This window comes from Euphorbia lathyris, chromosome 8 (genome assembly GCF_963576675.1).
Source record: "Euphorbia lathyris chromosome 8, ddEupLath1.1, whole genome shotgun sequence".
NCBI lineage: Eukaryota > Viridiplantae > Streptophyta > Magnoliopsida > Malpighiales > Euphorbiaceae > Euphorbia > Euphorbia lathyris.
The window spans coordinates 33,491,317-33,516,468 of record NC_088917.1 but is presented as its reverse complement, the minus strand read 5'-3'; the positions used below and the strand labels follow the sequence as shown (position 1 = coordinate 33,516,468).

General features: G+C 33.7%; 2 protein-coding genes and 1 non-coding gene across 8 annotated transcripts; 2 read left to right on the top strand and 1 right to left on the bottom strand.

Annotated features, from left to right (window-relative positions):
* Positions 1-1,398: 1,398 nt before the first annotated feature.
* LOC136204705 (5S ribosomal RNA) lies at positions 1,399-1,517 on the top strand. Its single transcript, XR_010675532.1, has one exon. It is a non-coding gene; the product is annotated as a 5S ribosomal RNA (ribosomal RNA).
* Positions 1,518-6,475: 4,958 nt separating this feature from the next.
* LOC136202317 (uncharacterized) lies at positions 6,476-10,250 on the top strand. Its single transcript, XM_065992861.1, has 6 exons — positions 6,476-7,675; positions 7,788-7,885; positions 8,479-8,503; positions 9,084-9,204; positions 9,300-9,434; positions 9,663-10,250. The coding sequence occupies exons 1-6, from the start codon at positions 7,177-7,179 to the stop codon at positions 9,862-9,864; spliced, it is 1,080 nt and encodes a 359-aa protein (XP_065848933.1). The 5' UTR covers positions 6,476-7,176; the 3' UTR covers positions 9,865-10,250.
* Positions 10,251-10,485: 235 nt separating this feature from the next.
* On the bottom strand, positions 10,486-21,050 carry LOC136202315 (alpha-aminoadipic semialdehyde synthase). Of its 6 annotated transcripts, none has more exons than XM_065992855.1 (25): positions 20,791-21,050; positions 20,018-20,341; positions 19,848-19,934; positions 19,639-19,768; positions 19,222-19,395; positions 18,838-18,920; positions 18,241-18,357; positions 17,774-17,849; positions 16,924-17,095; positions 16,513-16,609; positions 16,231-16,397; positions 15,653-15,710; positions 15,355-15,495; positions 14,645-14,989; positions 14,428-14,508; positions 14,038-14,103; positions 13,669-13,786; positions 13,132-13,261; positions 12,799-12,878; positions 12,330-12,485; positions 11,947-12,187; positions 11,678-11,786; positions 11,183-11,344; positions 11,027-11,096; positions 10,486-10,806 (listed from the first exon to the last, which is right to left on the bottom strand). In XM_065992855.1, exons 2-25 carry the CDS (start codon positions 20,264-20,266, stop codon positions 10,754-10,756), a joined length of 3,162 nt encoding a protein of 1,053 aa, XP_065848927.1. In that variant the 5' UTR covers positions 20,267-20,341; positions 20,791-21,050; the 3' UTR covers positions 10,486-10,753. The 6 variants fall into 6 exon arrangements, with proteins under 6 accessions (XP_065848927.1, XP_065848930.1, XP_065848929.1 ...); XM_065992858.1 differs by lacking the exon at positions 16,924-17,095 and adding an exon at positions 16,890-16,923; XM_065992857.1 differs by having other exon boundaries at positions 20,018-20,306.
* Positions 21,051-25,152: the final 4,102 nt, after the last annotated feature.

Genomic DNA, 25,152 nt, shown 5'->3' with positions numbered 1-25,152 from the left:
GATCTTATTCAAGTATGACCGTTAGCACATTAATGAGTTATTAGTTGCCTTTATTGGGAATCGGCTCTGTCATTGAGTTGGCGTATCGAGGTATGATGGCGGGTCTCCCAAGGCGTTTGACTCTTTGTGGCGTGTTGGAGAATCTATAGATCCACCACCTATGAGTCTTGCTTTATACGCCATCTGGAGATTCGCCAGTGGATCCTTATCCATAAGAGTATTGATGGCGGATCCTTCATTCTTTGTCTAATTATCCTTTTTCCCCATGTATGATATTTGGATGTAATGGAGATGTAGATGAACAGTCATGTCATTACTCATCTTTAATTGCTATCAATTCTCCATTAATCTCAGCATTTATCCTTGAAACCCTCAGAGTTGAGGTATTCGAACAGTCAAGTCTTTATTCCGCTTTAATGGCTATTAATTGCCATTTAATTGTATTTATTCCCATTCATGGATGGTAATAAAGGCGCCTTTTGGTATTCTTGGATTCGTCAAGGCGTATGTACGCTCTCATTGAGAACAATGGCAGGTCTCCGTTACTCGCTCTCATCGGGCGTATCTCATTATGGCGTATCTTGCCATGGTCCACGTGGTGTGGCATAATGCTAGAAACTCCTTCCTTTTCCTCATTATTTGCATATTCACCCCTGCATTAATCCTGCATTAATTATCATTAATTCCACATTAATCATGCATAAATATCTCTTTTAGAAGGAATAATGGTTTGTCATTATCTCTATTAATTTTCCCTTATTCCTTATTCCTTATTCAAGAATAATTTGGGTTGTTATCAGTATGTTTTTATTTTTAAAATTTATTTAGTTTATAGTAGTTTGGAGGTTGTAATATTGTGCTAATTATTATAACAAAAAATTAAATGTGTTATAATTTGTTTTAGTTATATTGATTTTCATGCTATTTATTAAAGTTAAATGAATGAAATTTGAATGGATCCTTACATATTTTTTATCGTTATATAATTTCTTTTCGTTGGAATATTTTGTAAGTTAATTAATTATATCTATTAAATATAAATATAATTTTATTTCCAGTTATATTGGTTTTAATGTTATTTATTAAAGTTAAATGAATGGAATTTGAATGAATCCTTACATATTTTTTGTCAATGTGTTATAATTTTTTTTCCAGTTATACTGATTCTAATGTAATTTATTAAAGTTAAATAAAAAAAATTAAATGGATTTACATATTTTTTTGTCGTTATATTTTTTTCGTTGGGATATTTTATTAATTATTTTATTTTTTTTTTGTTAAACCATCTGGTACTCCGAACCACATTGGCCGACTAATTCGGATTCGGGGCGGGTCCAAGGATTACGGTATTTAAACCCCTCCCAAAAGATATCTGGACCGTAAATTAATTACAGTATTGGGTGCGATCATATCAGCACTAATGCACCGGATCCCATCAGAACTCCGAAGTTAAACGTGCTTGAACGAGAGTAGTACTAAGATAGGTGACCTCTTGGAAAGTCCTCGTGTTGCACCCCCAAACTTTTAGGAGCCTTTTGGACCAAATAGTCGAGAGTTCGAGTCATAGCAACCTCATTATTAATTATTTTATTATATCTATTAAATATAAATATAATTTTTTTCCAGTAATATTGGTTTTAATGCTATTTATTAAAGTTAAATGAATGTAATTTGAATGGACCCTTACATATATTTTATCATCATATAATTTTTTTCGTTTCGATATTTTGTAAGTTATTTTTATTATATCTATTAATATAAATAATATTAGATATAATATTTATAATTTTCTTTTGTTATTTATTTTGGTAACCAATAAAAAATGCCTATAAAACTCTCCTCATCAATTTCTCTATGTTTCTACTGTTATATATGATATCGATATAGATATAGAATCCATTACTAAAAATGAGAACGAACCTTAGAATAGTAATAATGGCAAAACATGACTTATAATTGAAATAAATTTTATTGTAAGCATAATGTTTTAATATATTTCAAACTTCAATAAACAACTATTATGTGAAACTTTATATTTATTCATATAAAGAATGCATATAAATAATAAAAAAAATCAATCTATATGAGTTAGATAAACCCAAATTTAAATAAATCAACGTGACTTCACTAGGTTCTGAATTTGAAAAATTAATCTAACTCCAATTAAAGCTAACAATTGAGTTCATATAAAGCCGAAAATCTCAATTTTAGTTAAGAGTTAACAATCGAAACAACAGAATTGAGAACAAAATAGCTACTACATATGAAAAAGAATCATCGAATAATTACCTCATTTATTCTCTTTGCTCCTACGGTGCCAACTAAGCCAAAAAACCTCTAAAACACTTCTTACAAATTTTATCTGCTTTCGCTAATATATATATATATATATATATATATATATATATATATATATATATATATATATATATAATTCATCACTGAAAATGACAAAGAAACTTAGAATGGTGATCATGACAACACATGATTTATAATTAAAATAAATTTCATTATAAGTATAATGTTTCAATACCTCTTTAATTATTTTCTTCAATATCTCTCCAACTTCAATAAACAACTATTGTGCAAAATTTTATATATGTTGATACCAAAAATGCATAAAAATAAAAAATTCAATCCATATGAGTTAGATAAACCCAAATTAAAAAAAATCAGTGGACTTCACCAGATTCTGAATTTGGAACATTAATCTAACTCCAATTAAACCTAACCATTGAGTTCATATAAAGTCGAAAATCCATATTTTAGTTAGAGTTCACAATCGAAACTATTACATCTAGCAACTTATACTAAAAAAGAATGAAAAAATACAAATATTTATTTAGTCATTTTGAAAAAAAAAGACAAATAAAAAAGAAAACATAGATAAGGGAGCGAGTGGTATGGAACGACACAATTGAGAATAAAATAACTACTACACATGAAAAAAATCGAATAATTACCTTCGGAAACATAACGATTTCCTGTAATTTCTAATACATTTGCTTTTCTCGATTTCAGTTGTCTATGCCTCTTCTATTTCCATCTGATTTCTTCAATTGGAGATATCAAAGTCTAAATTCTCCCAATTCCTGAAAAAAAATCTATTAATACAGTTTATCAATGGAAACCGTTCTTAAATAAATCTGAATCTCTTAAGACTATATTATTGATATTATTGATATCTCATAACATCAACAATATCAATAATCGAGATATCTGAAATTATAAGACTATATTATGTGAAATAAGAACAAAATTATAAGATTAAGAACAAAACTAATACATAATCAAAATTAAAAGAGGTCTTTGATTTTCGGTGGCCAGTGAATATAATGATGGAATATTATATATCATGCTTTATATATAGGTTTATTTGTGACTTTTGGATTTCTTTCGCTTAGTGTTTTTTCATCTTCTTGTAACTCATAATTGATAATAAATAATGTGTTAGTATAATACTTATGATATAGAGATAATTAAACTCATTAATTCATTTATTCTTTTTTAAAAAATAAAAAAACTCATTTATTCCTTTTGCTCCTATGATGTCAACTAAGCTAAAAAGGCTCTAAAACACTTCTTGTAAATTCTCTCTGCTTCCGCTATTATATATAGTATAGGAGTATAGATTTCTTTCGCTTAGTGTTTTTTCATCTTCTTGTAACTCATACTTTCTTTTATTACTTTACTTAATGTGATAATAATTGATAATAAATAGTGTGTTAGTATAATACTTATGATATAGAGATAATTAAAACTCATTAATTCATTTATTCTTTTTTAAAAAATAAAAAAACTCATTTATTCCTTTTGCTCCTACGTTGCCAACTAAGCTAAAAAGGCTCTAAAACACTTCTTGTAAATTCTCTCTGCTTCCGCTATTATACATAGTATAGATGTTAATTAGATAGCATACTGTGATTGTATCTCTAAATTATTATCCTAACTTAATTAAGTGTTCTAATGGGATTAGAATTATATTTATTAATTATATATTTATATTAGATATAAATTATATTGATACTTTATTTATTTAATTAGAAAACCTAATGGGATTGGAAGTCTAATTAACCAAACCTAATGAGATCAGGGTTAGGAAAATCAAATCACTATAAATAGCCTCCTTATGCTACATATTTCGGCCAAACCTACATTCCAGAGAAGATTTTATTCCCGAACCTCACTCGAAAAATTACCTTTCTAGTTTGTTTGTTTCTTAGTTCGTGCGGATACTGTTAGAGGCAATATACACTTGATTGCTTTAATTGGTTGGTTGCTAACGTTTTAGTTTTGTTTTTGTTTGTGTTTGTAATTGACGGTTGATATCCTCGTGGGCACTTTGTTTGCAACTATAGATAGTTCATTAATAAAGGTACACATGTTTAATCCCTCTATATATGAAATAACGATTAACAGATCTTGGAAAAGGGAAATAGATAAAATTTTATAATTCCGTTGTGCCTAAACTTGTCTATTTTCCTTCAAATTCTACATGAACAAGTAAAATAGATGTCTCATTATCTGTAACTTGACATATTCCATAGTTACGAATTCGTCTGAGGATATAGTTGGTGAATGATCAAATTATACTGTACCTAATACGGAAAGGTAAATGTCAGAATCAACCGGACTTGAATGAACTAGGCCAAAGATTCTCCTTCATTCTGGACTGCTCGATTGAGATCCAGCATGGTCTTTTCTTCTGGTACTGAAGTGATAAAATGGTTTATAAAGGATTTTTCCATCTGGTTGAAGTTACAAATGGACTCGGGTAGGAGTTGCTCATACCAAAAGGCTACTGACTCCTTCAAAGTAGTGGGGAAATACATCACAAGATATCGTCAATAGCCGTAGTCGCTTCTATGATCTATCGAAAGTTTTTGACGTAGGTAATAGTATCATCCGCTCCTCCATATTGTACAATTGTTGGGACCCAGAATCCCCGAGGCATGGGATGTCTTTGAATCTCCTTCGACAGAGGTGTGTTGGTCTTTGCAAAGTTTGAATATCCGTTTCGAGAACTGGACTTTCACGACGAACTCTTTTCGAGAAGTTACAAGATGTCTTCTTTGCTGAGGGGCGCACCTTCTTTAACCCCCGCTCGCTCAGATTGGACCTTTGGTGGTGACTGCTTTTGAGTTTTGATAGGGAACGGTGTCTGTGAGGGCTCCGTGATCTGGAGTACTTTTGCCTAGGTAACGATCTTTGATAAAAGGCTCTAGGGGTTCCGGATGATTCCCCACCAGATTCTACTTTTCGGGCGGGCATTTTCCTCTCACCCTTTTTTGCCTTCCGCAATTGTCGCCACAAGTCGACCATCTCCATCTCATGAGTGGCTTTCACGTCATCCATCTCTTTCTGTATCGCTGCTAAATTTTGGACGAATTTGCGGGATACCTCCTCTAACAAGAGTTGGTACTGAAGGTCTAACCGTGGCTGGAGCTCCACTTGATGATCAACCTCTTCGTCGTTACTCCGGTGGATCTCTGAATGAACTCGACCGGATTAAGCCATCGCTAAATATTCTGATAGATGATGGATAATCAAAATCCATGCTCACTGCACCAATGATAACTTGTTACCTTGAACTTGGTCACATGTTTCTACCGTAATGATGATCCGACATCGTTTTAGAGCCTACAAAACAATAAGCAAAGTCAGACGGGGCTGGCGTCCGGCAAACCCGCTCTGATGCCTAAGCCAGTTTGGGATTTAGGATTGATGAAGGTTATGGACTAGCTTTGAGATAATAGTTAACGTACCGAGTATGGTCCATACCTATCTATTTATAGTGTTCAAGTACGTTTAAGGTTTTTTAAATGACGTTAGTGTCAATTTCGTTAGCCTTCTGTGAATAGTGTAGTCCATGAGCTTGTTCTAACTGTCTTTTCTATGCCAGGACTGATGGAATTACTCTTAAAACCTCCTCATTTTATTTGTTCTATATTGTATTCTCACTTTCATTAATGAAATTTTCATTTGATTAAAAAATATGTATTTAAAACATTCGACAAATATGGTTAGCTTAAATCAAATTTTAATTTAATTCTTTAATTTGAATATTTTTGGAATCTAATTTCTTAAATGTTTTATTTTTATCAGAATAAAAAACTTGTGTGTCAACACTTCCTACAAACACTTTGATACGAAATTAAATAATGTAATAAATGTTACGTTTCTCCCCAATTCAAAAAAAAAAAAAAAATCTCTTTTAGCAATAAATGAAAAAACTATTTACTACAATTTTATAGACCTTGCATCGTAGTGTTAATTGTTAAAGAAAATTGGCAAGGTTAAGGATGTGTTTTTGGGTTTTATTTATCAATACTATATAAGTAAGTTATAGTAGAATGAAATGTCACCAAGATGAAGAAAAATATTTATATATTTCATCTAGTAATCATTATTATGTCTCTTTATAGTAAACCTGAAAATGACTATAAAAAATATTCGGGGTTAAACAAACCAAAAAAGCAAAATCAAACAAATAATGAAGCTCCACATTCTGTGGCGGCCATGAATTACATTTCATAGAGAGCCTAAAAAAAAAACTACATATACAAAAAGCAAAAGCAAAATCACAATCAGTTGCAGAGAAATGAAGATGGGAGAGAATTGAGAAATGTTGTTCATCCAATCTATTTCTTGTTCATTAACCATTAATTGCTTGTTCATCCAATCTATTTAGGCAGATGAAGCCAATCGCTATCTGAATTTAGAACAAGAAATAGACACATTCCCTTGCCGCATCTCTCTTCCCCACCCATCTTTCCCCTCTTTTTTGTTGATCAAATTCTTATTCGATTCAGAAGCAGATCGATATTCTCTTCCAAATCGTATTTTCTCCAACTAAAACCCATCAATTTCCGTTTTTATTAGGGTTTATTTTTTCTTCTGGGGAGGGATATTCGAGATTTGTACGTTAATTGCTGTGATTCCTTTTGATCCTTATCTCTTTATTTTGGCCCCATTTATTTGTCGACATTTCCTATCTTGTTCTTAACGGGCATCGGATCTTTGATCTTTTTGGTTTTGGATTGGTTCCTGTCTGCTTCCTTATAGTTTTCCCCAATAATTTGGAGAATAGATTAGGTAACTAGATATCTTTCCTTTTTTTTTTTTTTTTGTAGGGTTTTTCCGTGTTTTTATGGTGGAATGTGAATGTCATAAGTTATGTTAAAGAGGCGAAGCACCTTGCGCTGTTTTCTTAACCATATCTCTATACTAAAACATCGCCAAGATAAATCTCTGATCATGGCTTATATTACCCATAATGATCCTTTTTCCAAAGGATTCCATAATATACCTCAACAGACTATGGCTTCATCGTCACTTTTACCCCTTTTAAGGAGCAATTCTGTTTCAATTGACAATGGTGGTTGTTGCAGTAGTGTTGGTTATAGGATAAACAGAGGCGGTGGTGTTGGATTGAGGCTGAGAGGTTGCTCCCAATCTCACAAACAAGGGAATGATTGTAGGTCTCGTGCATTCATTGCTCCTCATAATCAGCTGGTTCGGGAATTGGAGGCTGGATTGGAAGACAGCATCAGCAGCAGCGAGAGGAATGCTCGATATGTAAATGGTTATGGGACTTGTCAAGGTGGAAAACCTCTTGGCTTCCCTGAATATCCTCTCACTGAAAAAGCTGTTGTTGCAGTTGACGTTGATGAGGGTATTTATAAAATCTCAACCAAACTTCGTTTTTCTGTTTTATTTTGTTTGAATGCAACTTTTATCTGGTTGAAGTTTTTCTCATTTGTGTTTTTTATCCTTTCTTGGAACAGTTCTTGGGAACTTTGTTTCAGCTTTAAACAAGTTCATCGCTGATCGATACTCTTCCATGCACTCCGTATCGGAATACCATGTGTATGAGTTCTTCAAGGTATAATATTGATAAATGTTTTACTTTATCTTATGCAGCTTCATTCTACAAGGTTATGTTTGAAATATTCATTAGATTTGATATTTGCATGTTCATACCGACTTTTTTCATTGCATCATCAGCATGGATATTTCTTGGTCAATCAGGCTTTAGGCTGTGAATTTCGAAACTAACATAACGCTATATTAAGCAATAAAGGTGTATCAGTTTAATGCATGAATCTTGCTGGAGTAGTTGTTCTTAGGCATATTTTTTTATCCTTAGAAGTTAGATAGTTATCAAATTCAGTAGGCCTTATTTGTAGTCTATTAAAATGACGAACATTATTGAGATGACTTTTCTTGCTGTGTCATATTCCAATTTGTTTCTTCTATTATTTGGAAGAAATGGCATTTTTTTCCCCTTGGATTGCTTTATATCATGTTAACTTGATTTGTTTTGAAATGTGTGTTGAAATTTCATTCCAAGGATGTCTACTCTTTGATTTATTATAATTACTTTTCTTTTTTACATATATATATGATTGACTTTACTTCTGTTGAAAATTATTTCTTCTATTTCTGGTTCTGATCCCCACTTCATTGTTTTTACAGATATGGAATTGTTCCCGTGATGAAGGTACAGTTCCCATATGCATATCTTCGACTGATTGACTCAGAAGGCTAACTTTTAGTTTCCATACTGCATAACATCTAGTAATTCAAAAATTGCATTTTTTTTTTATGAAACTCAAGTTTGCCTGATGAAATTTAGTCCAAGATAAACTTTCTATGGCGACTCCTAAAGTTGCCATCTATATGATTTTGTTTAAGTTGCATTGGAGTTCGATTTTAAGTATTGTGCCAAATGTTCAGAAGTAAAAGAGACCTTTGTCGATTCTCTCCAGCAAGATGCCTGCATCTTGAAAAGGGTGGTCTGAGTAATCCTCACTAACATTCCCAATTGTTGTTTTGGAGCCTTAAAATATGAAGATGCTTATCTTACCAGGCAGTTTTAATGTTGACAAATTTAAATGCAGTAACCTGAGCTGGAAATACTTGTTAGTCTGAATTTTGGCTTTGCATTTTATCTCATTCATTCATTGGATATGGTATCATGATTATGATTTTAGCTAGAGATTCTGTAATCAGGGAGTTTCCCTTAAAAATCAATCTTGTAATGCTGAATTACATGAGCACTTGATCCTTTGTTATTGCAGCCGATATTCGGGTCCATGAATTCTTTAAGACAACATATTTCAAGTCTGGAATCTACCCACTCCCAGGAGCTCAGAAAGTGCTTGATAACCTGTCAAGACTTTGTACACTGTCTGTTGTGACGTATGTACTCCTATCATATTGCTTTGTTTTTTTTCATGTATAACAATTGAACTCGAGCATTAGTCTGAGCTTTTTATTTAAAACATTACAAATAGGTCTCGGCAGAATGTGATCAAGGATCACACAATTGACTGGATAGAGAAGCACTATCCAGGAGTGTTTCAAGAGATTCACTTTGGCAATCACTTTGCTCTGGACGGAGAGTCTAAACCCAAGTCAGAAATTTGCAGGTACTTTGATCGGCAACCCTGCAGCATGTTGAATGTTGGCAGGAGTATGGTTCAATTATTTTCCTAGAATTTTTCAATCTTATCTCTTGAAATCCTAGAATTGTAGTTAGCAGGCAGATAGAGGCTATCTTGTTAAAGTACCCCACTTTGGAAGGGGGAAAAGAAAACTTAGAAGGCTGATTTAACATATAGTAGAATTGTGGTGCTGATCCAAAATTCATCTGGCAGGTCCTTAGGTGCGACGGTGCTGATCGATGATAACCCAAAGTATGCTCTTGAATGTGCAGAAGTTGGAATTAAGGTTCTGCTTTTTGATTATGAGAAGTCATACCCTTGGTGCAAGTCAGATTCAGTTGATCAGCATCCCCTGGTCACTAGAGTTCATAACTGGGAACAAGTGGAGCAACAACTACTTCCATGGATCTCTTAGTTCTTATTGATTCCAAAGGATGAGATATCTTACTTTTTTGCTGATATATATAGTAACATGTTCTTGTGCCTGAAAAATCGGTGGATGCTCCTGCAGAAACTGTAAAAGAGACCATCCAAATAAAGGCATTAGGACTCTAGCATCAGTTGATTGTTACATTACAGTTAAGTGACGATCTTGTATATTTTTTCACATCTTTTAGGAGATTCAGGATAGAGAATTCTCGATGCCAGATACCCTTTTCTTCTTTCTTTTTTCAGGAGTGTTTGTCCTAAATCTTTTTTTGGGTTTGGTCACAATCACATTTCTCCTATAACGTTCAGGCGTTAATTGTAGATTGATTTATCAATAAAAGAATATAGGAATCCATTTGGAGTTGTTGTCAAGACAGAATTTGCATATTTTTTCTATAGCCATCATTTCAGATGACAATGTAAATATCCAAAAACCAGTAATCTTCATAGCTGTAAAAATTATACCCAAATTATGAGTTGAGGACAGAATTCTAATTTGTATGTAAAAGGCAAACTTCCTTATCATTAACTCAATGGCTATAGCCAGTGAGTACCACTTACAATTATTACAATTATCTTGTTTTAATGTACAGAACAAAGATGCTCATACGTTTAATTTATATATCTTATTAACACTGTGTACATGGAAAGGTTTGAAGCATAATGCGTACTGTTACAGTCCTAACACAATTTGAACCGCAAATCAAATCTATACAGGTGTGGATATCAATTTCAATTTTATGTACTCTGATATTTTGAGTCTGCACTTTTTCCTCCCGAAGCTCTAATAACTATTCATATGTAGCAAGTAGGATGACTTCATACTCAATCTCTTCTTCATCTTTTCAAACATATTTCCTTTGTAGATCGATGGATCAATCAATCTTCTCAATTAACTTAATTCCTTGGGCTTGTAAAATACTCAATGCTACAAAACCAAGAACAAGGCAAATCAATTATTAAAATCTGACAATATGGTTCAATTTTACCTATAATAATAATTTCCGTTCTATGGAGAGTTATCAGATAGACAGAAGCAGTAGATCCCACCACCTAGTGAGAGAAATTATACTTGTGTGGTCTAATAATTGATGATATTGCAATACTAACATCATATGAATTGTTTATAACAAGTGGATTTAGTTTACCTGGCAGATATACTTCAGGTAAAATAGGCCTCAGAACGCCTCTTGTCTTGATCTTGTTCTCTAGTAAGAGCTGAAACAAATTTAAACAGTCCTTGGTTAATGGATTGTCCAACCAAAAGAACAAAAGAGTTGTAGAATAGATTGTAGTATAAGCACCAGAGCACCGATTGCTGCAGGAATACCAACGGTGAGAGCCATGGAAGTAATTGTTTTCCCATTTTTAGTTGTTCCAAATTCCAATAAAGTGCCTCTGTGATATTCTGTAGGTGGGTTGTCAGGGAATTCTACCTCAAGTTCATGATGCAAAAGCACCATATCCTGACCACAAATTGTACAAACAGCAATTAAAACTTGGCTGTCCTGCTGATGAAATTACAGCTCTGAGTAAATAAATTTCACTTAATTTAAAAAAGAAAACCGCTATTCAGTTGCTCGAGTTCAGTTTACAGTTTTATCATTTTGAGGGTTTTCTCCAACTACCACAATGAAAAGGGTATACAAGAACAGAACAAATGTAAATTCAATGTTACAAAGCACTAAAGCCAGCAGTGGAAAATAAAAAATCCAATGCCTTCAAGAAAATATCAAACGCTACCAACAAGAAAACTAGACAAAATATTATGCATATATATTCCATGCAAGGAAACATACCTGTTCAGTACTGGAATATGTCAACCTTTCTTCCATACGGAAGCACGTAATATCAAATGCACTTTTGCAGGTTGCAGGAATTTCTGTGCAATCATGAAGTCCCAAAATTCTAATCCATTGAGGAAAACAAATTAGATTGTAGAAATATGTGGGTGTATGTGTATCATTTAGGCAACTAAGCATGAAATGATAATAAATAGCCGAATGGACCCATGTCAATCCTTGTATTGTACCTGAAAATAAATTTTTAAGGTAGTCATAGAACTTACATTATAGTTTTAGCAGCTTTTATTGCAGTTTCTTTGTCCTCGCAATGTCCAAGTTTGGCAATCTTTTCAGCAATATCTTTCTCTCCCAATAATAGAGATCCGTCCACTCCGTCAACATGAAAGTTCAGCAGTTCATTAAGGAATGTTCTGAAAGTTGGTCTCTGTTCACATCCAAGAAGTGGATGAGATTCTGTACTGAACAAACCAATTCTTGCAAATGTCCCCATTATTTTGCCAAACCCTGCACAAACAATTAGTGCATAAGATCCCAAAATATGTAATATTATATATTACTTAAAAGTTATGTAGCAGGCTAAGCTGATTTAACCATTGAATGTTTTCGACATTGGTATAATTATTATTGGAGCCAAACGATGTAATACCTTCATATCGAAGTGTTCCACGGAAGATGGTTGATGCATCTTCTATTCCATACACTTTGCCATAAACTAAAGAGTCCCGATTCGGAAGACATTCTAATGCAAAAGCTGGGAGCTGAGGTATCCGAAGTTTGCTAGCTGAATCATAAAGTTTATCACCTGCAAGGGTCCTCAGGAGGTTTTACACTGTCAAAATAATGACTTTTTTTTATACTTCATCATGAGTATTTGTTGTATGTGATAAATATGGTAGCGGCGATAGTACATCAGTATCAGCAGATGAGTAGAAAAAAATTCCATGATGACATAAAAACTTATCTATGTTAAATGTTTTTCTTTTTGATGAAATATCTATGTTACATGTTGGAGATATGCAAAACTGGAATTATGTAAAATTTCCAAAAAGAAAAATAATAAATAGTATAGAAAAATATATGCATATATCCTAATACTTGGCTTTATGGCAGCTTACCTTCAACATGTACAATCTCGCCACAGGATCTGTAGGTGGCAGGATTGCGCCCAGCTCTGATTGCTCCAGCAGGACTCCAACTGGCCAAGTAGAATCACATTTAGCAATTTGAAATTATAAAAAAGGGCAATAATATTTCCTCTCTTACTGAAAATTATAATATTATTCTGTCCTGATGTTCTGGAACAGCATTAAGATTGTATGGTTCATACTTATCTATTCATAAACAAAATTATAAATCATCCAAATATTATCTCCTTCATCGAGATCTTTTTTTTTTTTTTTTTGAAAAAGAAACGAAATCATTTCAGTTGAAGAAGCTCCATGAAATACCTGAATTTATATGCTAGTGGGTTATCGGCAGCTGCAGGAGATGGAAGAGCCCCACAGTAAGAAGTAAAAGACTTTATTATCCCCTTTCTAGCACGTGCTTCGTTAATCATCTTCATTGCCATCATGTGATCTGAAGCATCATTTTATGTTGTTCAAATTTTATAAATTGGTACATTCTTGTGAAACATCCAGGTAAATATATTGGCTATTCAAATCAGCAGATCATAATTTGAAGGTTGTGAATAAGAAAACTGTAAACAGCCAACACTAAATTTATTAAGCCTTTTTAAATCTGATATAACAAATTCAGGTAATTGGAAACTTGAGAAGCGAACTAGCCAAATACAGGTTAATTATTCCTGAACACATTCAGCATTTTATATGCAAGAACTTATCTGAAGTTCAATACCAGTAGATAGAGGTAAGTTTTTCACAAGAACATGGAGTTTTAAAAATGTTTTCCATTACTCTAATCACACGCCTAAACATGTCCAGATGTTGAGATATAGAAGAAACAGAAAACAATCGGAAAATTACCTATTCCAGGGTCTAAGCCCATCTCGCCAAGTATTGTAATATCAGCAGCTTTTGCCTTCTCATCTAGTGCTGACATAGAATCATCAACATAGCTAGCAGTGACAAGATGTTTTTGCAGCTGAACCAAACACAAATGTTTTTGAAATTTCAAAAGATGACAAATAGCGTTGTATTTAAATTGGTGAAGACAATTTTCACCAGGCTACAGCTATACTCAATACATTTTTCAATTGCTAAATTGCATTTTAAGTCTCCTTGCTTGACATTCTTTTAAAAAATGCAATCTAAGACATTTGCACGCTGCAAGCCTGAGTAGTATACTAAACCAAAGTGACTATGATTCTGAAAATATTAAGAAAGTGTTACTACCTTGATGCATGCATTTGCTATAACAATGTGGCAACTTGGGGGAAGTAAGCTGATAACAACCTCAACCTGCACAATTGGAAGAAAAGAATTAAACAACACAAGATTGTGATATATTCACTGCATGTGATCCTGGAGATAGGGGGAATACATTACCAATGACCATCATTGATGCTGATTTCTAAGTGATATATATATTAAAGAAGTTAGAACCCTTTTCCATCTAATCAACAATTAATAGCACCCTCTTTTTGTTAGATTACTATCAGTACATTACAGGTGCATGCTACAGATCACTTAGGATACGCTAGATCATGTTGGAACCCATATTATTTATCTTATTTTAATTCTCAGTGACAATATTAAAGTGTAGTAGCCACTGGAGAAGGGTACCTGTGAAATATAATTGCATAGACTTTCATTGTCCATGATATCAAGCTGAACTGCTTTTGCATTAGAAATTCCGTCAATGATCTGCGAAAGATCAATAATTGAAATCAAAATAAGGAGAAGATGGACACACAGACACCTGCTATTGCTATAATTGTTATTATCATTGCTATCCACATGCAAGAATTTTGGCAGAAAAATTCAAGGTGTGAGCTTATACCTCTTCTGCATCCTTTAGATAAAGAGATGCAACAATGATATGGACATCTTTCTGCTCTTCAAAATCTGTATCTAGGCAAGCTTTATACCATTCACAAGATGCAATGCTGCCAACTGAAGAAAGGAATTCAGCAGCAGGTCGGCAAACCCGACCTGCACCAACAATTAGAACTGAAGTCCTAGTTCTATCGTTGTCCTTTTTAGTGCCATTCTCCAGGACTTTACCAACTTTCAGGGAGATTTTATTAGCATCATTAGCTAACAACCCTTGATTTTCATCTGGATTAGCAAGAGAAGTTAAAGAATCAACAATTTGATCCAGAACTTCCTTATCATCTGCACCAACCTGTACAAGGCCATTAAGCAAGTCATATTGAGCAGTATAAAGTCCAAAAATGTCTGAATATTTAGTGCACTATGTCCATTAATTTGTCAATTTTAAGATTCCATACTATTTGAAAAACATGTCAAACAGAACTTTAGTCACTAATTCTTTTAGAAGCATAACTATTCCTGACATATGAACTTCCAATTTTTCGACATACTTGTTGCGATAATTTTAAGAGATTAAATGAAATTCGAAGAGAAGTTACACAATGAGTCGAATAAAACTGGGAAGGTCAGCGAACATATATGACTTGACTTTAATGTGGCTAGAGAATCTTTTAGTTCCAAAATCAAACCCAAGTACCCAACTGAGGATCAACTTACTTCAAGTTCTGAGTACGAGGTAGCATCAGCACTTTGACCAACTTGACACTTGACCAAGTGAAAGGAACCGCCAGCAGCTTCGATAATATCCAAAGCCTCATTTATTAAGAACTTATCAAAAAGATGACCACTCAGAGATACCTGTCGATCATAACAACATTAGGAACGATTGGACAAATAAAAGTGGTTTTGGAAGACAATATAATATTTAAAACATTACATAAAGGAGACAAGATTGTATTATCCATTGATGAAAATTCGTGCAGAATATCCAAACATGTAAGCAAAATTGACATACCAATGTATTGAATTTCTTCTTGCTGGAATGTGAATTTGCAGAATTTTCTGGCATATCTCTGCATACAAATGAAGGGTATGCATACTACTTATTAAAGAGAATCACATAAAAATTGATTCAATAGTTAGTTACATATGAAAAAAGTCCCAAAATTTCTCCACTTGTTCCTTGTTTCTTCTTAACTCCCTCTCCAAACTCATGTATCAGAAGACCAAGTTAAACGATGAACTATATCATTCTATATTATATTGATTTCAGCAATATGGGTTTCCAAATATTCCCTCTAACGATATACCGTCATTAAGAATTTCTCACTTGTTTTTCTTTGCCTCAATATCTTGCATGTCTCTGTCTTAAGGTTTTCACTATGGCCTACTTTTTATATACACCTAACTGAACCAACGACATCAAAACAAAAAACCCATGGACCCATTACAAGAAAGCATATAACTTCTTGGATAATCGAATTGTTCAAGTCAATGTTCACAGTTCAGATCCAATGAATCCCACAACAATTAGCATGCATGCTAGTACAACGGTAAGGAAATACAAACTGAAATCTGGAACCAGGAGCTTACTCTGAATCAGATTTACGCATTCGCAGAATATATTCAAACAAGGGGGTTAATGTCCCACCATGTGCTATGCAAGCTCTCCTTAGATGTGAAGGTAACTTGGTTATGTCAGTTGTAGAGGCCAGACCGCCAATAAATTGGGATAGTATGTCTCCGAAATGTTGAGAAGCCTTTGATGATGGAAGTATGTTTCATGTTACCAGAAAATGTAAACTAGAAAAACTAGACACAAAATAACATAAATGTGAAATTCTTAAGAACTATGCAGGGACGAAGACGACAAACCTCTTTCGCGAATTCTGTAGGAAGAATGTCAACAGAAGAGCATATCACACCATTTCCCTCAATGTCATGATGGTATGAATCATTCAAGGGATCGTATCTGATATTAAGAAGTAATTATAGTAAAAACGGCAATTAACTTTACATCTATTGCTGAAAATTGAAAACAAAATTCAGGAGATAAAGCTTTTGCTTGCTAGTTACTAACAAAACAAATTCATGTTGCACGTCCAAGCACAATTCATGTTGCACGTCCAAGCACAAGTTTTCTTTCTCATATATCATCTCAATTATGACAGTCAAAATCAAAGATACTTAAGCATGGTCTAATGTTGACATACAATCATGGATCAGGCAAGAAAACAGCAAGGCATGAATACCTTCTACCGAAATGAGAAACAAGTAGCTCTGTACCTGAAAAATGGATAGTCAATTGAAGTGGTTTGATTAATAAACTCTATAGACCCTCCAATATCACAACTTATATCAGCAATTCCAATAAGAGGGCACCCTTTCCTTGTTAGATCTTGAAGCTGTTGGGTGCTCAACAATCTAGGAAATCTCTTCTCCCAGTACATGCAATTGACTATAATTGTGCAAAATCAAATGATTGAGAAAAAGAAAAAGAAAAATCAGAAAAAAAAAGTATAAAAGAAGATCCACGGAAAAAAAAACACTTCAAGAATAGAAGTTTTCCGCTGAATCTGAATTACTCTTTTCTAAAAACAACGATTACCCAATCATTAAATTAAATCAATAGCAACAGAAAACATAAAAATTGCAGTCTTTCAGTTGTTAAATATGTGCAGAGTGATCCTTATGACTGACTGCAAAGAATAAAAAACCTTTTGCTCTTAGCGGAAGTAGACCCACAAGCGTTCAGGGGTCTAAAGCAAAATTCTTTTTTCTTCTTATTTTTTTCGACACTCCAATTAACGAAAAAAAGCTCCTGATCACTGATTGAAGTTTCCAAAAGACAGCCCCATGCCCGTGCTATGGCCCACAACTCAAAACAATCGAGACATAGGGAGAACAGAGGAAATGAAGGAGAGACCTTTCAATATAGATATTGTCGAAGCTTGGAATTAATGAAATTTGAGAAAATTTTCCAGGTCAACATGGACTTGCATGTTATTAGGTACGTGTCAACTTGAACAGAAAAATTGGTACGTGTCCATTGAACCATTACTGACTATATAAGAATTTCACTAGATGATCCCCGTATTTTACATGAAAAGATATTTAAAGAAATAATATCACATACCAATGACAGATGCGTATGGACCTATTTTTTCATGGAAGATGGGTTTGTACTGTTCTGGGTGTGCATAATAATCTGCCTGAAAAGAAAACAAAATGTCCTGCATCAGCAAAATGCGCACTATTATCTGAATAAAATTGATCTATTGACTGGCTTTTAAGGAATCGTTGACTGTATCCTCAAAAATTAAAGGATAAACAATCAAGCACTTTTTGGATTAAGCAACCATAAAGTTGAAAGCCAATTACAGCTGGTAATAAGATCAGGAGTCTGAGACTGGGGTAACTTTATTTTGTCATGGAACGCTGACAGTTAAAGCCTACAATAACTTTTATGTATTATCTCTAATATATTCTTGCATGTAAAAGCCACTTGAACTTGAAGGGTGTAGGTATAAGTTGAGAGATGAGCCTTAAGAATAGCTCTTATGTAGTTTGACAATTTATAAAGAAATTTGAATGACTACTCACTTTGTCAAACGTTTTGGAAGGCTCTGCAGGTTCAACCATATCTTTACTAGTCACAATACAACCATAAACTTGATATACTCTCTTTAATGTTCTTGATGTAGGACTTGATTCACTGGCCTATCAAAATCAAGGGTTGCAAGTGAAATGATCGTCATATATAAACTCAATGCCCAATAGACATGATAGATAATGTAAAATATTACAACAATAAATTAAAATAAAATAATTAGTAACGAGTGCTGGCATGAATCCGAACGTAGAATTGTGGCCTAAACATTAGGAAGCGTCTATTGATGTCTAAGTACTTCGTCACAGTATCATTAAAAGCGCCTAGGGATCCTCTAGAGTTGAAATCCTCTAGAGTTGGTGGAGTTGTAATCATCTCAACCATTAATTGCAAAATGAATGGATGAGATTTGATTGATCAATAAATGACTAATTAAATATTAAAATTTATCAATTAAATCTCATCCATTAATTTTGCAATTAATGGTTGAGATTACAACTCCACCAACTCTAGAGGATTTTTAACTCTAGAGGATCCCTACACCATTAAAGCAAGTATACATGCTACGAATACTGTTCCTTCAAGCTTACTTGAGCAAATAGTTCTGGAAGTCTGCTTGGATCAACAAAAGTATGAGGAAGAAGCTTAAAAATCTCTTGTGCGCCTTGGGAAACTATAAAGAAAAACAGCAACAGAAAGTTTATCATGATGTAAGACAATATTAGAAGATCAAATCCATTTATGGAATTAAAGCAAAAAGGAAGAAAATCTATTAGGTGTATTAATATGTAAAAAAACTAAATATTGTTGCCAATAGAAATTTTAAAGTAAAATGCTAAGCTCAAAAGCTCAAAAAAAATTCTTAAATATATATTTAGTATATCCAAGCAGTTGAACGTAACCAAATTAGCACTACAACCAGCATCTTCGAAATTCATGATACTGAATTCATATATAGGCAATATTATGCATACCATTTCCTGAACCAGTAAATACAAAAACGAGAGGGCAAATCCCCGATGGCAATCCCAGCGTTGCTATCTCTTCAGCCACAGAAATTACAGCAGCTTTGGCAGCAGCCAAGGAGGAATACATGTAAGATGAACCCAATGAGAGAAACGGTGTTGAATATCCGAGGCTTAGGTACCCTGAAATTAAAATTTTTGAAGTAACACCAGAATGAATTCAGCAAGTACACTCCAAATTTTAGCAGAAGATATTTATTTCAGCAAAATTGGATGATCAACAAACTGAAATGCTTGGACTGTTAGAAGCCAAGAAAAACAATAACTATTAAACTGTCACCAGATGAACATTGAACCCTATATCATCACACTTGATCAGAATTAATAATTATAAAACTGAATATTCTTCTAAGTAGTGGATCATACGCTGTCCTAATCCATGCAAGAAATCAACAAGTCCTGCTCTCCCAGCATATTTCCCAAAAGCAAGTAATCTTTTCCCGTGGTCCCCAACGATAAGTTCATAATCATATAGCGACGCCCTCTCTGTTAGGATCTACACATCAAACTCAAAATCAACACAATCATAAAACTTTATTCCACCCTACTTGATCTGAATAAGGATATATGTATACCTTATCAAGCAATGGCATGTTTTCTTTCTGGGCCTTGTGAGTATGGGAAAAGAAGGCATAAGCTCTATCAGGAAGGATCATCTCCAGCTGCAAAAATTATATCACAATTCTTATATATAGCTTCCTGCTTGGTTAAAAACAAACAACAAGAAACTAGTCACTAGTCCCACCTTGGGTTGTTTTACTCCCACAATGAGGCCACACTCAGATAAGTCCTCTGATATTTCACAACCAACATCCTCATACATTGCATCATGATGAATTCTCTTTGTCGATGGCTGAACTATTATGCGAGCCACTCCACTTCCGTCCCTGCCTCTATTTAGAAGGCGTGCGCAGTGTGATGGTGTCAAAGGCACTCTTCTTTCCCATTTGTTACACGACTCGGCGAGGATCCCAACAACTCCATTGCCAAGCATCCTTTTACCTTCTTTTTTTTTTCAATTTCAAATCAACTTCCTGATCCAAGACTCAAATACCAAAATTCATAAATCCTAAGAAACAAAAAGCAGAGTGAGAAACAGAGCTTCAACAAAGTCGTTGAATGTGCAGTATAGTGCGATGGTCCGTTTGATCCAAACAAGACAAACACAAGAAGAAAAAAAATTAGTAAAAAAAATAACAAACAAACACGCAATCAATTATATGACATGGTGCTTCTATCTATTATAATATTTTACAAACAACGACATCAATTATGATTCCTTAAATTATTGAAATTCTTTCCAGGCGTCGTTATACAATCTATTATTTGAAATCAATAAAGTATTATTTTATACTGAACTTCATCGATTATACAATAAGCAAAAACAAACTAAAATGGATCATCAAGAGTTGAAACTACAAATTTCACAAAAAAAAAAGAGAACTAAGAAATATTCCGATTAGACGTTTGTATGCGAAATGCGAGCTTAATGATGATACAATCCAGCAATGAAATTACCTTCCGTCTAATGAATATAAATCCGCATATGTTTCATAAAAAGAATTGCGGTGTTTCGCTGTGAGAGAGAAGCAAAGTGAAAAGGCTATTGATGGTGAGATCTGAAAGAGACAAAAGGAAGAGAAGAGAAGAGAGGAGAAAGCGGAATTGTTGAATTTTTTGATCAGTGCAGTTCACGATCAGTTTATCAATCAATCAATCATTTGGTTGTGATCCGATTCACCAAACCAAAGTGGCAGTGAGATGAGAAGGAAAGTTTTCTGTGCATCTGTATATTCAGCTGCTTATGATGTGGATCTGACGTACATTTCATTGCCATATACCTAGCGGGTCCCACTTATTGACGTGGCTAGATATCCATTGACATAGGCCCACGTAGGTGCCCCATTAATAAGCTGTAGTTGCCAATTAGGACAAGTAATATTTTTTTTTTTATATATATATATAATTATTTTAAATACCCTAAACCACGTGGCTTGCTTTCCTTTTTTGGATAGACGTTGCTTCATATTTTACTCGTGAGGAATTAGCGGTCCCAAGCCCGCGCTTTTTCTGACAGCTACACGCAATGTTAGAAAATGTTGCAAAAACCGGTCGGATTAAATGGATATATCGTTGCTTTCAGATAGGGGTGGCAAAAAAAAAAAAAAATCAAACCGGTAACCAAATGAAAAACTGTATATTAATATAAATATATAACATAAATTATACTACTTTACTTTAAAAAAAAATATATGCTATCTTTTAAACATAATGATACGGATCGGTTTCCACTGAAAGTTTTAATCATAAACTTACAAAGATATTTTTTCTCTAGCTAAACTAGAAGGATTGAATCCCGGGTTTTATGGACTAAATCCATAGGAATATGAAATCCTCATTGTTGAAGGTGAAAACCTTAACAAGCTTCTTGAAGAAGATTAATATTTGACTGATAAAAGTTGAAGAACAATTACAAGAAAGAGATGTATTTATACAATCTCAAAACCCTAAAGCAAATTACATAAAAGGGTAAATCCTTAATTAATTAAAATGATAAAGATAAGGGTAAAATGGGTTAAATATAAAGGGATGACATGGATGGTAAATAGGGAGTGACATGGGTTGTAAATAAGGAGTGGCATGATTGTAATTAAGGAGGGAGCTGGAGTAAGGAGCAAGTTCCTTAAAATGAAGGTGCGCGGAGCGTGCCTAATTCTACGCGGTGCGTATGTGACCTCCTGGACTTCTCTCCGGATCAGTATCCATTATACGCAGAGCGTGTCCAAATCTACGCGGTGCGTGGATTCTTAAAATGAAGGTACGCGGTGCGTGCCTAATTCTACGCGGTGCGTATATGACCTCCTGGACTTCTCTCCGGATCAGTACTCATTTTACGCGGAGCGTGCCCAAATCTATGCGGAGCATAGTTTGGCTGCTGAACTCTTCTCCGGGTCACCTTCCTTCACGCGAAGCGTGCTTTAATCCACGCGGACCGTGTCTGAGCTGCTGGTGTGTTGTGTGGCACTGTCTTGACCTCTTTACTCGCTTGTTGCTCGTGCTTTGTTCTTCCTCCTACTTTCTTCGTACGGACCCGGTCCCAGAAGGAGATGCCCCGCATCACATAAATACTTTGACGAAATATTATTTACATTTCTTTATGTTTTAAATGTAAACTTGATGGATTCTTTTTAGTTCGATACTTATGTTTAAATTCTGAAATTTTATATGAATTCGTTTCGTTTGAATTTTTGAAATTATATGTATTTTAATATCGTTACAAATTTAGGTTTGGATAAAAATTATAGTTAACCGTTGATTTTTGGTTAACTAGTGAGAATTGGTTAAAACCCGTTAACCGAAAAACCTAACCAAAATTAATGGACCGATTGATATGGACCAGTTTCGGTTTGGATGGTTAAAAAACCGTTGATAACGGTTCGGTTAATTTTTTCACCTAATTGACCGGTTAACCGAACCGTGCCCACCTCTACTTTCAAACATTGAATATATTGTATATCAACAGTTGATGGTTAGTTTGTTTATTCATGGTAAGATATTTATTTTTTGGGTAAATACTATTTAATAGAAAAAAATAGGATAGAATAGATAGAATTGAAAAAGATGACTAATATAATCCTATAAACAGATTTTTAATTAGTTTTTAATTATAAGGTTATATTAGTCATTTTTTTCAATTTTATCCCGTTATTTTTTTTTTCGAAAAGCATGATAAGCTATTTATTATTGAATAAAGATAGATGGATAGAAATTTAGAGAATAGAATATATATAAAAAATTTATTAATTTTTTTTATATAGATTACTTTAATTTTAAGTAATTCTATATGGATTTTTTCTTTTTCTTTAATTTTTATTGTTAAAAAAACGTGAATTTGCAATATTTAATACAAATTGTCTTTTCTAAAGAATGATTAATTAAAATCATAAAATGCTTATCAATAAAAGGAAGTATTTATTTTGAATTTCAAAAAAGTCTAGTTTAATTCGTTCTTCCACTTTTTAATTTTTTTATAAGAAAAATATCTTTTCACTTATTTAGTTGGTTTGAATAAAAAAATCTATGTTTCTTCTTCTATTATTTTTCTTTATTCTAATTATTTTTTTAGTTAAATGTATTTAATTTTTCTAACATACTCATATTTTTGTTATATTTATAATTTAACATATAGATATATACTTCACAGGAATAAAATTTTATGTTTAAAATTTATAGCTTAACATATAAATTTAAAGTTAAAAATTAAATTTTGAAGATTTATAATTTAGCTTTTATGGTATAGAATTTAAGAGATTACTCTTTTTTCTTTCAGCCCATAAAAACTCAATTTTAAATGTTTTTATTTTGATAATTATCATTAAATAATTTCTTATATCTTCCTTAATTTTGAATAAATTATTATCCAAAATTTTTATATTTAATTTTATTTTAAAAATTATATATGTTTAATTAAAATATTTAATTATAGTAATTTCACCTTGACATTGATAGTTAAGAGTCATTTTATCCTTAATGTTGACAAGTTGGATCAATTTCAGATATCATTAACAAAACTATCTTCTTGATCATTAATTTTTTGAATCAAAGAAAAACTATTATTAACTTAAATCAGAAGATAACACATCAATAATAAACGGTGGTGGACAGGTCCACTCACCACGAACAGAACTAGAAGTAACAACTTTAGCTAGGCTATGGGCTGCTAAATTCGCTGATCGTTTAATAAAAGAGATCGAACAGGAGTTCAAATCTCGCAACAAATCACAACACTCGCGTATCACATCAGATAAATAAGATAATTGACTTTTTTGGAGCTGAATAGCCCGTACCACCATCAGGCAGTCGGACTGAACTTCAACATGGCTTAAGTTATAATTCTTGATCCATGATAGCGCTTCGCGGATTGCCATTGCCTCAGCTAAAGGTGGATCCGTTATCTCAGCAAGGTAACCCATGCTTGCCGCAAAGCATCGCCCCTGATAGTCGCGTAAAAGGAAGCCAAAAGAGCAGAAATTATTTAACCCATTTACCCCTGCATCGACGTTACAGATGTAGCAGCCTGCAACCGGTTTCTTCCATTTACACAAAGCACTAGTGTATTGATTTTGTTGATCTGGGTAATGTCTTTGCGCTGCCTCCCAAGCCGTCAGTTCAGCAGTGGCGGTCTGAAATATTTCCTCAGGCGTTCGAAATTTATCATTCCAAACTTTTTCATTTCGTGCCCTCCATAGTTGCCAACAGATCATCGCAATAAGGTTACAATCCATCGTCATATCACCAAGGATATTTGTAAACCAGTGGATAAAATTCGTGATTAGATCCAACCGATTGTCTTTGAACAATAATTTCCATACCTGAGCAGCTCGAGGACACCCAATGAACACGTGAAACTCGTTTTTCCCGAAAGCTCCGCACACCGGACAGCAGTTAGGTAGCAAGCTATGACGAATTGCAAGATTATTCAAAGTTGGTAGACAGTTGGTAAAAATTCACCATAAACAGTTCTTGACTTTCGGGGCAACCTTCAAATTCCATATCAGCTTCCAATTTATTTCGTTCGGATTTATTTGATTCGACGGTGTCAGTCCTATTGCCCGAAAATATCCGCTCCTAACTGTATAAGCACCATATTTATCAGATGGCCAGAACCAACCATCTTCAACACGCATACGCCTGGCCGGTATGGAATAAATGAGTTTGGCATCCCGTGGGCAAAACGAACTGTTAATAACCTCCTTCTTCCAATTTCCTTGATCATCCATATGGTCTTTGACAAGTCCTGAGGGCAAATTCGTTACAGCCGAGCTTGTTGGGAAAGGGTTCTGATCGTCCGGCAGCCAAGGGCTGTTCCAAATGGAATTG

Coding starts and splice junctions, on each gene's coding strand:
- LOC136202317 (XM_065992861.1), top strand. CDS start 7,177: ATGTTAAAGAGGCGAAGCACCTTGCGCTGTTTTCTTAACCATATCTCT. Junction 7,886..8,478: donor ATGTGTATGAGTTCTTCAAG/GTATAATATTGA, acceptor TTGTTTTTACAG/ATATGGAATTGTTCCCGTGA. Junction 9,205..9,299: donor TGTACACTGTCTGTTGTGAC/GTATGTACTCCT, acceptor CATTACAAATAG/GTCTCGGCAGAATGTGATCA.
- LOC136202315 (XM_065992855.1), bottom strand. CDS start 20,266: ATGCTTGGCAATGGAGTTGTTGGGATCCTCGCCGAGTCGTGTAACAAA. Junction 16,398..16,512: donor CTACAGAATTCGCGAAAGAG/GTTTGTCGTCTT, acceptor CCATCATCAAAG/GCTTCTCAACATTTCGGAGA. Junction 12,486..12,798: donor CGAGATTGTACATGTTGAAG/GTAAGCTGCCAT, acceptor GGACCCTTGCAG/GTGATAAACTTTATGATTCA.